The 13270-nt window shown below is 40.5% G+C and overlaps 1 protein-coding gene across 9 annotated transcripts in view; it reads right to left on the minus strand.

The window, feature by feature from the left end:
• Positions 1–13270, minus strand: part of ZBTB26 (zinc finger and BTB domain containing 26) — a 61788-nt gene that overhangs the window by 30835 nt on the left and 17683 nt on the right. For 2 of the 9 annotated variants that reach the window (XM_033960539.1, XM_033960540.1), the window contains exons 2-3: positions 6612–6749; positions 5736–6229 (exon numbers count right to left, since the gene is read on the minus strand). The exons of 3 other annotated variants lie outside the window; for them this stretch is intronic. In XM_033960539.1, coding sequence (XP_033816430.1) covers positions 5736–5928 — 193 coding nt within the window. In that variant the 5' untranslated portion in view covers positions 5929–6229; positions 6612–6749. Of the gene's footprint in view, positions 1–5735; positions 6585–6611; positions 6750–13270 lie in introns of those variants that run through there. 4 more of the 9 variants (XM_033960538.1, XM_033960543.1, XM_033960544.1 and 1 more) reach the window with 3 other exon arrangements.

Below are 13270 nucleotides of genomic sequence, written 5' to 3' on the forward strand. Positions count from 1 at the left end.
CCCAACAGCAACATCCAGTGGCCAAGATAATTTAGCCAAGATCTAGTCTGGAGTTAATCATAGTTTGTGGATCTGGTCAAAGACCATCACTGCAATAGCTGGACTGAGAGGATAGTTGCGAAGAGTGGCCCATGGCTCCATAACCCAATAAATTGCATATCCCCAATAGCTGGATTCTTTATAACAGATAAATGTTTTATTTGGCAGCTATCCAGATACATAGGATTTTGTTATGCATGATACTATTATAATAACTATGGCAATTTATAAATTTAAAATGAAAACTCAAAAATTAAAAAATGGAGCATTTCATGTCACCGATTGATGTGTACCCCTAAGAGTTTGCTAAATCAGGGAATTTTGAGGTCCTTCTGTACTTTTTTTTTTTTTTTTAAAGTATGTATAAATCAAAAAATTAACAGCAAGACTGATTTATAACAAACAATACTGAGGATTGTTTGCCATTACATTGGGTACAATATTCTATTCTTCTACTTTAAAAATATTAGGTGTCCTCTTGGATACAAATCTTACTATGCAAGCACAAGTGGATGCTGTAGTAAAAAAGGGTTTCTCTTTACTATGGAAAATACGTTCATTAAGGGTTTTTTTCATGACTATGCTTTCAATTATCAGTGCAGTCTTTAGTTTTATCAGTTTTAGACTATTGTAATATAGTTTATTATGTTGGTCTACAAAAGAATTTTCAGAAACTGCGTTTTATTCAGAACTCCACAGTCTGATTTTTAATTTGAAAAAAATGGATCACAATACTCCTTATTTTTGCAGGGTAGTTTTCAAATTTGGCTGTTTTTGTTATAAGGTGCTTTATGGTCTATTTTCATGTTATCTGATTGATCAATTTGCTTTCAATATATCAAGGTGCCCTTCACGTTTTTCTGCTTTCTACTGCAAGTGGCTGCTCTAAATTGAAATATGTGGAAAAGATGTTGGTATCTCAGGCTACTAGTTGGGAGAGCAAACTAGGTCCTTTAATATGAGGCGCTGTATCTTATGATCATTACAAGAAAATGTTAACTTACTTATTTAAGCAATTTGGGGGGGGAATAATAAGGATGTAATACATTTCAATTATTATTTTGTAATTCTCTGTGAAGGTACAGTTCTCTGTGTTAACTGCATAGAACTGTGAGGTGTTTGTGGTATTCAAATGGAATGTTATGTCATATAATATGGTGTGTCGCAAGGGGAGGTATTAAAAAAAAAAATAATAATAAAAAAAAAAAGGATCCAAGATGGCGTTTGGCTTAACGTGCTGAAGAACCGTTTTAGAGACTGTCTCTTCAATTACTTTTTTTTCTTCTAACTCATCCACTTACTTGATGGCTAAACGGAGGGGTCGAAGTGCCACTGGTGCCTCGTGGCACACCAGTGCCCCCATAGCCGGCAACATTGAGGAGCTTCTCCGACGGATGCAGGGAGCATTTTCAGCGTCGGAGAGAAGCCCGCAGAGGATCAGCGGAGTGAGCGAGGCCGCGGTGGTTCCTCCAGGACTGAAAACAACTTTGAGTCCCGACATCAGGGCGCCACCCTCACAGCCTCAGACAAGCAGCTCTCCAAGAGGCATGGAAACCCCGGAAGTCGGGGCTTTACCTTCTCCAGAGGCAAGTAGTCCATCGCAGAGCCTACTGTTAGGAGCTCATATCGATATGAGCCCCTTTAAAGAATTTGAGAGTAATTCAACTAAAGAGGGGCATGCAAGTCTTCAGGGACAGCGACAAGATATTCAACTGGATGGTGAGCACTATGACACTACTATTTCTTCAATTTCTTTGGAAAAACCTTCAGAGGTAACCCTGGATTCACTATGGGATCTTATGGCTGGCCTAGTGAAGACCATAAGCCCAAAACTTCAGCAAATAGATGGGAAATTGTTTCAACAGGCTACTGAACTTAAAGAACTAAAAAAAGAAATGACTGCCTCTAATTCCACTGTTCAGGAACTTGAACAGGAAATAAAATCATCTAGACAACTATAGGAAATTTTAATGAAAGATAACATCAGTCTTAGGAGAAAGATGAAAAACCTGGAAAATAACTCTAGATACAATAACTTAAGGTTAATTAACTTTCCTAGGTTAACGTTGGTATCACCTAGAGAAATGTTTAAGAGATATTTCCTTGAAGTTTTGGGGGCCTCGGAAGATTCGATACCTCCTTTATCACGAGTTTATTACTTACCTAATAAGAATCAATCGTTAAAAAGGTCTTCGGACCAAGGTTTACTGAATGCATCAGAGTTATTGGAGAAATCAGATAAAGAGACAGCAGAACCAAGTACTGTACCTTGATTATAACAGTAGCTCTTTCTATTGATAAAGTTTGGTTGTTAAAATTATTCTTTAAAAACAGACAGAAAGAATTTATGGGCTTTAAAATACAGATATTTCCTGATTTGTCACGGGAGACCCAGAAGTGTCGCCGTGAATTTCTTATGTTGAAACCAGGTGTTATATCTTTAGGTGCTACTTTTTACTTGCGACATCCTTGTAAGTGTATAGTGCATCACCGCTCAGTTAAATATGTTTTCTTTGAGCCTAGTCAGTTGACTTCTTTTCTAGCACTCTCCTGTTTGGAGGCAGGAAATCATAAACCCTAAGATTATAGATTAATCCCCGCAATCAGCTTTATAGCCTTTTCTATGTATAAGAATGTACATTTTGTTTAATCCCATTTCTTTTATTCTCGCTAAGAAAATCTTAGATCCTATAACTAGAGGACTTGAGCATATTAGTTATAAATTATTCCAATGTTAACTGAATTATTTTCTTGCTTTATGTAGATTACTAATTTTGCTTTCTGTACAAGTTATTCTTGGTTGTTTTGATTTGAAAATCAATAAATATATTTACTCATAGAAAAAAAAAAGAGGCAGTTAGAAGGCATCAACTATGATTACATTTTCCTGGGGTTACAAAAGGACTGGGTAAATTCACCAAAGCAGCTTTTCAAAAGCATAATTTTTACATAACCTTTATGGAAGTTTTCTGTATTTAGGACCAACGTTTAGGGCCCATTTTACAAAGCCAATATAGGGAATCCTGGCGCAGCAAATGTGACATAGTCCATAGGAAATGAATGGACTATGTCACATTTCCTGCGCAAGACTCATTACCGTGACTTTGTAAAAGGGGCCCTTAGTCAAGTAGGATTTCTCTATTGTTTGGGATCTGCTTTTATTATGTTTTTAGCTTAAGTATTTGTAGCATGACAATTGCTTATATGTTTCTTGTTACATATGTTACTTCTAATCTGCTAAGGACATGGAATTTTTTTTTCTTTTTTTTTGATTGATGGAATATAAAATCATGATTCATGTCAGCAAGGCTGCTTCTCAGCCCTTTAAGAATGAAACAGATTTGAAATTTAAGCTTTCAACTGTTTATTAAACATGTATGCATTGTAACACATTACATTTCCATATGTTCAAACAAAACCATTAATAGAATAATCTATACACAGCACTATAAAAACAAAACTAAATTACAAAACACTAAAATTAGCTCCACATAAGTGTGCCCAGCTTACTGTAAATAACAGTTAAGGACCATTTAAACTAAGTCATTCTAGCTGTTCCAGTCTACACTACTCTAGCTCTGCCTTTGCCCTTACCATTATCTGCTACACTAAAGCAACCTCCCAGCTGTTGTCCATACAAACTTAAGAACATAAGAACAGCCTTACTGAGTCAGACCAGGTCCATCAAACTCAGTAGCCCTTTCTCACGGTGGCCAATCCAGGTTACTAGTACCTGGCCAAAACCTAAGGAGTAGCAATATTCCATACTACCGATCCAGGGCAAGCAGTGGCTTCCCCCATGTCTCTCTCAATAGCAGACTATGGGCTTTTCCTCCGGGAACTTGTCCAAACCTTTCTTAAAACCAGCTACTCTATCCGCACTTACCACAACCTCTGGCAATGCATTCCAGAGCTTAACTATTCCCTCTGCCATTAGCTGGCAAACATAACCAAAATCAAGCTATAATTCTCAAATATAGCCTGGGGAAAGAAACAAAACGAATTTGAAGCTTTGGTTTTAAAACAGGATTTCTAAGGACTATATGTGTCTTGTACTGCCCAAAAGTATTTTTAAATTAGTGTATAAAATGGATCCGTTGTTAGACCACCACATTTAACAGAATGGTGTCTTTGATACAGCAAACTATTACTCTATGCTCTGGAACTAATTGAGAATCTAGTATATTTAGGAGTAAATTTATTTTTTTAGGGGGGCAGGTAGGAGAAAGGATGCCTCTTTCTATATCTGGGGAAATCACACCTCAGTGTAAATCCATGTAGAAAGCTGGAAGCTTTCTTCTATTTATCTTCTCATATACCTAGTTGTTCATAATATCTCTTAATTTCTTGGATTTTGTATTAGACATTAACAAATTTTAAATCTGTGAGTTGCTGTCTGATCTCCTTTAACAAAGTGGGAGTGGGGATAACCATTACTATCTGAAGGAGAGGAAAGCTTTATAGATTGCGTGTTTCTGTTTCAATGGCTATAACTAGTTTTTCATGTTAAACAGGGTAGAGCAGAAATGTTCAAATTTTTTTTTTCCACTTAGCTCACCGAGATCAGGAATTACAAAGACAATCATTCTTCCATAAGATTCCTCAGATTCAAGAGTCCATGCTTGTTGCATTTCTAAGCAGCAGCAAAATGATCCTGCTTGGCCCTTTACTCCAGATGCAGTCCACACAAATCACTAATCATTGTATTCACTACTCAACTGTTATTTGCTAGCTGGATGTAGTATAAGGTTTTGCCGAAATGATTTTCCAGTGCATATCTTTGACATGTCGACAGAGTGCAGGCTTATAAGCAAAGTTCATGTGGCAATATTTACATTTATGTGGCCTGGCACCACTGTGAACATTAAAATGGTCCAACCAGTTCCGCTTGTTTGTGAATGCTTTCGAGCAAATTGAGCACTGGAAAGGCTTGATTCCCATATGCACTTTAACATGCTTCGAAAGGTTACTTCTTTGAGTAGTGATCCTTCCACAGCGCAAACACACATAGAGGTCATGTGCCTTAATGTGGCAGACAAAGTTTTCTATACGATGGAAAACTCTGTAACACTTTGTGCACTGGTAGGGCCCATGGAACCCTTTATCCTGTGCCACATGTGGGCCCCCCTGGGAGAGGCTCAGATTCTGAATTTCAAATTCCTTGGCAGCGACAATGGAGTTGGCATTACTTACCACCTCTATGTCACTAATAGAACTTTGAAAGCTGTGCCCCACCTCTTTGCCAGTAGTAGTCAAAATACTGCCACTCTGTTGTGGTTCAGAGAGCTGGGAATAGGTTTGTTCTCCAGAACCATTTGTCGGTAATGGAAGACACTGCTCGTCTTCCACTTTGACAATCTGAATATCAAGCTCCTGGACAGCAATTCTACAGAGATCTTTATTTTCTGGGTCTTTTTTAACTGGTTTCCCTGGTCTTTCAAATCCTCTGCCTAACACTTGAGGCCTGGAGAAAGTCTGAGCTCTGTTTGGGTCATGGCTTCGTGCAAGGCTATTATCCTTAAGGACTTGTTTGCATCGTTTGACCACATGATCCATTTCAAGATAGCTTGCCACAGAAAGATAACTGAACAATTCTTTCCTGGAAACATAGAGAACACCAGTGTAACAAGATAACAGCAACTGGTTTGCTATTTCAGTACTTTGCACTGTAGATATTTTAATATCCACTGACTTACTCAGTAAGAACTGGGTCTTTAGGAAGAGAGAACCAGAAGCTAGAACAACCTTATGGCCATGAAATTCAGCCTCATTAATACGAATGATGACATCACAGAACTGCTTCTGTTGCCGCAAAATATTCATATTTTTCAATATGGAGTCCCCATAGCTGTCAAACTGAAAACAGAAGATGTCAGGGTGTGGACCCATATTTGTTTATAAGAGAACTGAAGCAAGTCACTAAGGTGGTCAATTTTTCTGTAACCTTGATGAGTTTTTTACCACTAGTATCTAACTGCTTGAGAATTTGTGAGAGTAATATTGTACATGCAAAGTGGTAAAGCTATGCAAATTACAGGCCAAGCAGGACACCTTTTAAGACATATTTTGATGATTATAAAATGATTCTTGTCTGATGTAGGTTTTTTTCAACCACAAAAAGGTAGCCACCCTAAATTCAGCTCCTTAAGTTTTCTGAAGTTATTTGCATTTTAAAGTTGTCTCAAAGCACCTGCAACAAAAAGAAAAAGAAAGAAATAAAGACAATATCCATGGCGAACTACAGTAGTTCAAGCGTAACTAGTGCACTGTGTACATCTAAAGCATGCCATAATTCAGACATCTTTTCTTCCATCATTTGGCGAACTGTCTCATTTTAGCAAGATTAACTGGCTACTTTTCAATCATTATTCATCACTTGAAGGGCAGATGTTTCTAAATTCAATTTCAGTCTACTGACAAACTGATGGTCTTATTTTCAGAAACAAACTTTTTGATCATGTTATGAAAATAAAGGAAAGGTCTAACAAGCCTAGTATCTGGTCTCCAACAGTGGTTGAGCTGAGTCACAAATACCCAGCAAATCCCCCAAAGAAATGAGAAATTTGATATACAGAGGATAATAATGGCTTTCCCAAGTCAACTTAGATAATGTTTCATGGATTTTTCCTCCAGGAACTTGTCAAAGCTTCTCTACTAGTTGCCTTGGCCACATCTTCTGGCAACAGATTCCATACTTAATTATGCGTTGTCTGAAAAAAAAAAAAAAAAGAATACTTTGTAACATCTATGTTTACCATAGTCTGCTGGCCTTCAAGTTCCATGGAATGCCTGCTTAGTGTTTGAAAGGTGAAACAACCAATCCCCTATTCAACCATTATACTCCATGCTTTATTTTATAAACATCTATCATATCCTTTCTTAGCCAGCTTTTCAAAGCTGAAGGACAAGTAGTTTTGTGGTAACTCCAATATTGGCTGCTTAATTAATGCAGTTTAGTAAAGTGCACCTTGGTGGTCTTTTTACCTTTTTGTAGGTATGAATTATTTTATCTGGCTTTCAAAATTTTGTTCATGACTTATGGAAACTTTTGACCCTGGCAACTGCTTTTTTTTATTTTTTTCTAATCATTATAAAAAACAACCCATAAATGATACAGCAGTAGTTTTCTTTGACATCATCTCCCTTCCAGAAATGAAAATCTGATCACATTTTGATCACTACTGCCAGTAGGGTGGTCCAAAAAATTAATACATTTTGTTTGCCCACAAGGCTAATTTTATCCCTTTAAATAAAAATGAAAAATACACAAAATTTTATTTAAATTTGGGGGGTTTCTTCACCTCACTGTTTTTTAAAACTATCACTTAGTTAAGCTTAGAAGTATATTGTAATTTGTGTGCATTCAACAAATAATCAATGGTCTATGGCAGTGTTTCTCAACATCTGGTATGCATACCCTTAGGGGTACGCAAGCTACTTGTGGAGGATGCGCAGCAATGCGCAGGTCTCCAGCCCCCTTCCCCTTCCTCTGCCCCTGCCGAAGCTGACCCAGAGAGCCTCCTTCTGATATCAGAGATGATGTCGAAAGGAAGCCTTCTGGGTCAGCCAGGGATCCCAGTTACCTTCCAGCCTTCAACCGTACTTATTCGAAGGGACACAGGAAGCAGCTCTTGCACGCAGCTGACCCGGAAGCCTTTCCTTCTTATATCAGAGGGAAGGCTTGCGGATCGGCCACATGCACAGTGTGAGACCATTGCCCGCATCCCTGCAAATAAGTGCGGCTGAAGGCAGGAAGGAGCAGCCCAGCTGGACGCCCCTATGGGAAGGGCACGAATTTGCGACAAAGGCTGGAAGACAGGGAGGGGGGCATGAACTTGGAGCACAAGAGAGGGAGGAAGGAGGTAGTAATTTGGAACATAGGAGGGAGGGAATAGAAAGAGAATTGCTGGGCATGGGTGTGTGAGTGAGAGGGAAAGAGATGGTGCACATGGGGAAAGGAAGAAAGAAGAAAATTGGGTAGAGAGAGAGAGAGAAAGAAACAGGAGTGAGGTAGAGATGTATGGGGAAGAGAAAGATGAGAAGGAGAAATATGTTGGATATGGTGGTGGAGAGGGACAGATTGAAGGGGATGTAAGGGGGAGTGATGTTGGACAGTGATGGAGGAAGAGATGTGGCATGGTGCTGGAGAGGAGTGATAGAAGGAGAAATGTTGGGCATGGGGCTGGTGAGCAGTGGTGAAAAATGCTGCACATGATCCGGGGGATGAGAGAGGGAGAAATATTAGATGTGGCAGTAGAGGGGGTGGGAGAGATGCACCATGGATCTCTCTCTCTCTTTTTCCCAACTGTCTTTGCAGCAAGAGGGAATGAGAGGACAGTGAGAGAGAAAGGGAGACATGTTGCCAATTGGGGTGGAGGAGAAAGGAAGAAAAGTTGAACTCATGGAGGGACAGAGAGAGATGCTGATTGAGGAAGGGAATGAGATCCGGAGGAGAGGAAGCGTGTAGGAGGCAGAAAGAAAAAAATATTGGATGCACAGTCATAAGGAAGTTCAACTAGAGACTAATGAAATCGCCAGACAACAAAGGTAGGAAAAATTATTTTATTTTCAATTTAGTGATCGAAAAATGTCAGTTTTGAGAATTTATATCTGCTGTTTATATTTTGCACTATATGTGTCTATTTTTCTATAGTTGTTACTGAGGTGACATTGCATATTTTAAAGTCATTTGCCTTGACTTCTTTGAAAAAAACCCAAATATAAATTTTAACATTTTCTCAGCGTATGTGGGTTTTTAAATTTATTTTGTGGTTACCATTATTTATTGTTAATAAGTCTATATTGTGTGTATATGAAGAATGAATGGAAGAAGTTGCATTACAATTAGTACTATTATTATGGGGATGGGGTAAGGGGTGCAGCTTGGGCGGTCTGGGGTGGAACTTGGGTGGAGGTACTCGGTTGATATTTGTTAGACTTAGGGGTACTTGACTTGAAGAAGTTGAGAAACACTGGTCTATGACATAAGATCGACCTTTGATGCAGAAGGAAACTTCTTTCAGTGGCTGGCCACTAAATGAAGAATAAATTGCTTCTGTTCTTCATCTTTTCTCAAAGTGTCATATTTTTCAGTGAGGTATATCCCTCGTTCTACTGCATCATTAACAGTCAGTTTGGATGCCCAGTTCCAAAATTCCTAGAAAACGGGATCATCAGTCCACTCTGGGATGTTTCTTTAGGAATATTTTTGCTTTTGTTGATCTGCCTTCAATCAAGAGATCAAAATGACTGTGTTCTCTGTATTATAAGACTTTCAAAGATCAAAGGTTCCTTTTCATCAGTACAAATGAGACATCGTGGAATTTCTGGCAATAGTGGATGCTGTAAGTTTTTTGCACCATTTTTGGCTTTGTTTCTGATGTGATTCTGTCATCAAAAAAGGCAAGTGCTGCCAGATGCTCGTACACAAATCATAGATATATGAAAATAACTGTGAACGCCTTGTTTGCAACAGTTTTATTCATGTAGTTTCTTCAACTTCCTAACACAAGAGTCTATGCGTTGCATCGGTATCCTGGCTCAATCCCATACAGACATCGCTGACTCACATGCCAACTTACAGATTTCCGGTAAAGGTTTTCCTTCGTCATAGTGATGAAAACTGACCAGTCGAAGAACATCCAGTCCATATGGCAGTCTAGCAGATGAGACTGACTTCCCAAGAAGCCAGTTTTCAGGTGCAGATTACAAACTAGATAATGCCATACAAACTAATTACAGTAAAACCTTGGATTGCAAGTAACTTGGTTTGGAAGTGTTTTGCAAGACAAGCAAAACATTTTATTCAATTTTGACTTGATATACAAGCAATGTCTTGCAATACAAGTACATACAGTATACACGCGTCACATCATCACAACTGAGCTAATGGTTCTCCTCTCTCTGACGCTGCAAGTGTAGTGACTGTTCTAAACGAGCAGTCTTGCAATATGAGTACATACAGTATACAAGCGTCACATCATCACAACTGAGCTGATGGTTCTTCTCCCTCTGACGCTGCGTGAATGTAGTGACTGTTCTAAATGAGCGAGGTCTTGCAATACAGGTACATATAGTATTTTGTATTAAAGTTTTTGGGTTGTGGAACGAATCGTCTGAGTTTCTATTGTTTCTTATAGGGAAATTCGCTTTGATATTCGAGTGCTTTGGATTACAAGCAGGCTTCTGGAACGAATTATGCTCACAAACCAAGGTTTTACTGTATGTGCAATTATCCACATACACAACACACAAGCAGTCTAAATATTGTCTAATCAAGCTGAAATTTGACACATGAGTAAGACACACCAAGTGGATAAAAATAAGCCTTGTGAAGATAAGATTTGACATGGTTGATTTTTTTGCATACTACCATGGACCACCCTATTGCACAAGGCCCTACATTTCAGTAAGAAATGAAGTAGCTTCTTAAACTCCTATATCAATTCTCTCCAAACGGGTCTGGCAGAACATCTATCTGGCTTTATCATGGAATAAAGATGCCTCACCACTTTCTCCATGGGTCTGTGCTAAAATTAGTTTCACACTTTAAATATTTGGGAGTTATTCTAGATCTTTCTTATAAATCCACACTCTACACCTGGACAAGCGGGTTGTGAACCTATCCTCACCAGACAGGCTTATAGGGAGACAAATATTCAGAGTCTTTAGCACTGCAGGATCAGTTTAGTAGAAAAGCAGACAGCAACATCTGTAAGGAAAAGAACAAAAGGAAGGGAACGGGGAAACTCCCCAGGACATTAAGTCTATTCTGCTCAGAACATGAACATTAAATGATCGTGAACAATCGCAAACAGGCAAAAACAACAGTAGAGCCCAAACAAATCAATGCTAATAGGAGACACAGCCGGCACTTACAAAAGGGGGTACTAGGACTAGAAACCCCAAGGAAAGTGCAAAATACACTCAGGAGGTAATCTTCAAAGGGCTGGTCAAAAAGGACAGTACCGTACTTGTCAATGCAGACGATCGACAAATCAGCAGTTTCCAGGGCGGTTTCCAGGAATAGAGTGTGGGTTTACAAGAAAAAAGATTAACAGAGGTAAGAACTTAATCTTTCGTTCCCACTCTATTCCTGGACATAACAGAGCAGTCCCAAAAACTAAGGTGGGACTGATGAGCCAGCCACCAAAACAGAAGAACCAAAAGTAGAATCCTGCTTGGTCATCACATCAATCCGGTAAAACCTGGTAAAGGTATGAAAAGAGGACCAGGTAGCTGCCCTACAGATCTCCTCCAAAGAGATTGCTAACAACTCTGCCCAAGAGGAAACCCCTCTGGTTTAATGAGAACATAAGCATCGCCTCTGCCGAGTCAGTTCATAGGTCCATCGTGCTCAGCAGTCCGTACCCGCGGAGGCCCCCCAGGTCCGTGACCTGTAAGTGACCCTTTACTTAAGACATTTTATCTTATATAGTACCCCTCTAACTATACCCCTCAATCCCCTTTTCCTTCAGGAACTTGTCCAACCCCTTTTTGAAACCCCAAATCGTACTCTGCTCTACCACCTCCTCAAGAGAGAGGGCTTCTTCCCCACTGCAACGTAGGCAGACGAAATGGCCATGCGAATCCATCTGGAGATGGTCACTTTGGAGGCTGTCTGGCCCCAGGACAAACAAATGGTTGGAGACCCGAAACTCATACCTCCAGGTACTGCAAAAGAGTTCTGTGCATATCCAGGGACCGCAGAACCCAGTGCTGCTCTCTTGAACCAGAGGATGCAAAAGTTGGAAGTCTCTTGATTAACGTGAAATGCCAAAACTACCTTAGGCAGGAAGGATGGAACCGTGTGCAAGGAGACACCAGAGTCCATAATCTGCAGGAACGGATCCCAGCAAGATATAGCCTGAATCTCAGAAACCCTGCGAACCAAAGTAATAGCCATCAGAAAAACCGTCTTGATTGTCAGATTCATAAGAGAAGTGTGCTCCATCAGCTCATAAGGCAGATGGGCTAGAGATCAGAGAAACAGATTAAGATTCCACGTCTGGCAAGGCGTCTGAAGTGGAGGTTATAGCCGGAGTGCGTCTCTCAGATAATGGACGACATCCAAATGAGAAGCCCCTCAGGGTCTTCGGTCTGAGACAGGAGCAACTGTCCCTTTCCTCAACCTGTCCTGAAGAAACTCCAAAATTCTGGGAATGGATAGAACTTATGGAATCTCCTGTCTCTGCACACACCAGGCCTGATAACATTTCCACAGCTTCGCATAAGCCACCAGCGTGGATTTCCACTTACTGCAGAGAAGGGTAGAAATCACCACTGACCAAGGCCGTGCGCTGAAGAGCCAGGCCGTAAGACCTAGAGAATGACATGGGGACAAATTTTTCCCATCCTCGCAGGAATTCATTTTCACTTCCAGTCCCATCCCATTCTTTTCCTGTCCCTGCCCCATTCCTGCAAGCTCTGTCCTCATCTGCACAAGTCTCAAACATTTTAAAATCATAAGTGTTTGAGGCTTGTACGGTTAAGACTGAGCTTAAAGAACTGGGCAGGGACAAGGACAGCGACAAAACTCGCAGGGACGGGGATAAATTTATCCCCTTGTCATTCTCTAGTAACACCAAAGCATGCCGGATCCTGGTGCCCAATCAGACCCTGTGTGAGCAGACAAGGGTGACAAGGAAGCTTGAGCTCTGGATCTTGTTGGAGATGAATCAGGTCAGCATATCACAGGCGTCAAGGCCAATTGGGTGCAACAAGAATCACCTGACCCAAGTAAGACGCAATACATCTCAACAGGCAGCCGATCATGAGCCAAGGAGGAAAGACATACAGAGCTGCACCAGCACATCCAAGCCTTCGTTTCCCCTTTCGTGCCAGTGGCTGAAGAAACAATCTGCTTTCCTGTTGATCGTGGACGCCATGAGATTGAACGTTGGAAGACCCCCACCAGTCTACAATGCAGCCAAATGCTCTCTGGGACAGGAACCATTCCTCTGGATCCAGAGTCTATCGGCTGAGATAGTCTGCCTGGACACTGTCCATGCTGGCTATGTGAGCCGCGAAGATTGCCAGAAGATGAAGCTCAACCCAGTGAAACAGCAGTTGGGTCTCCGCGCTCAGGGAGGCACTTTTGGTGGTTGATCACCCAGCCTAGTCGTTGTAGCAGCTGAACTGCCTGATGCCCCTTGGCTACCAACGGAGTGCTGATGTTCCTGCAAGACAAGGACACCCAGAGCAGAAAAGACATGCTCCCTCTGCTGGCTTA

This window comes from Geotrypetes seraphini, chromosome 10 (assembly GCF_902459505.1).
Source record: "Geotrypetes seraphini chromosome 10, aGeoSer1.1, whole genome shotgun sequence".
Lineage (NCBI taxonomy): Eukaryota > Metazoa > Chordata > Amphibia > Gymnophiona > Dermophiidae > Geotrypetes > Geotrypetes seraphini.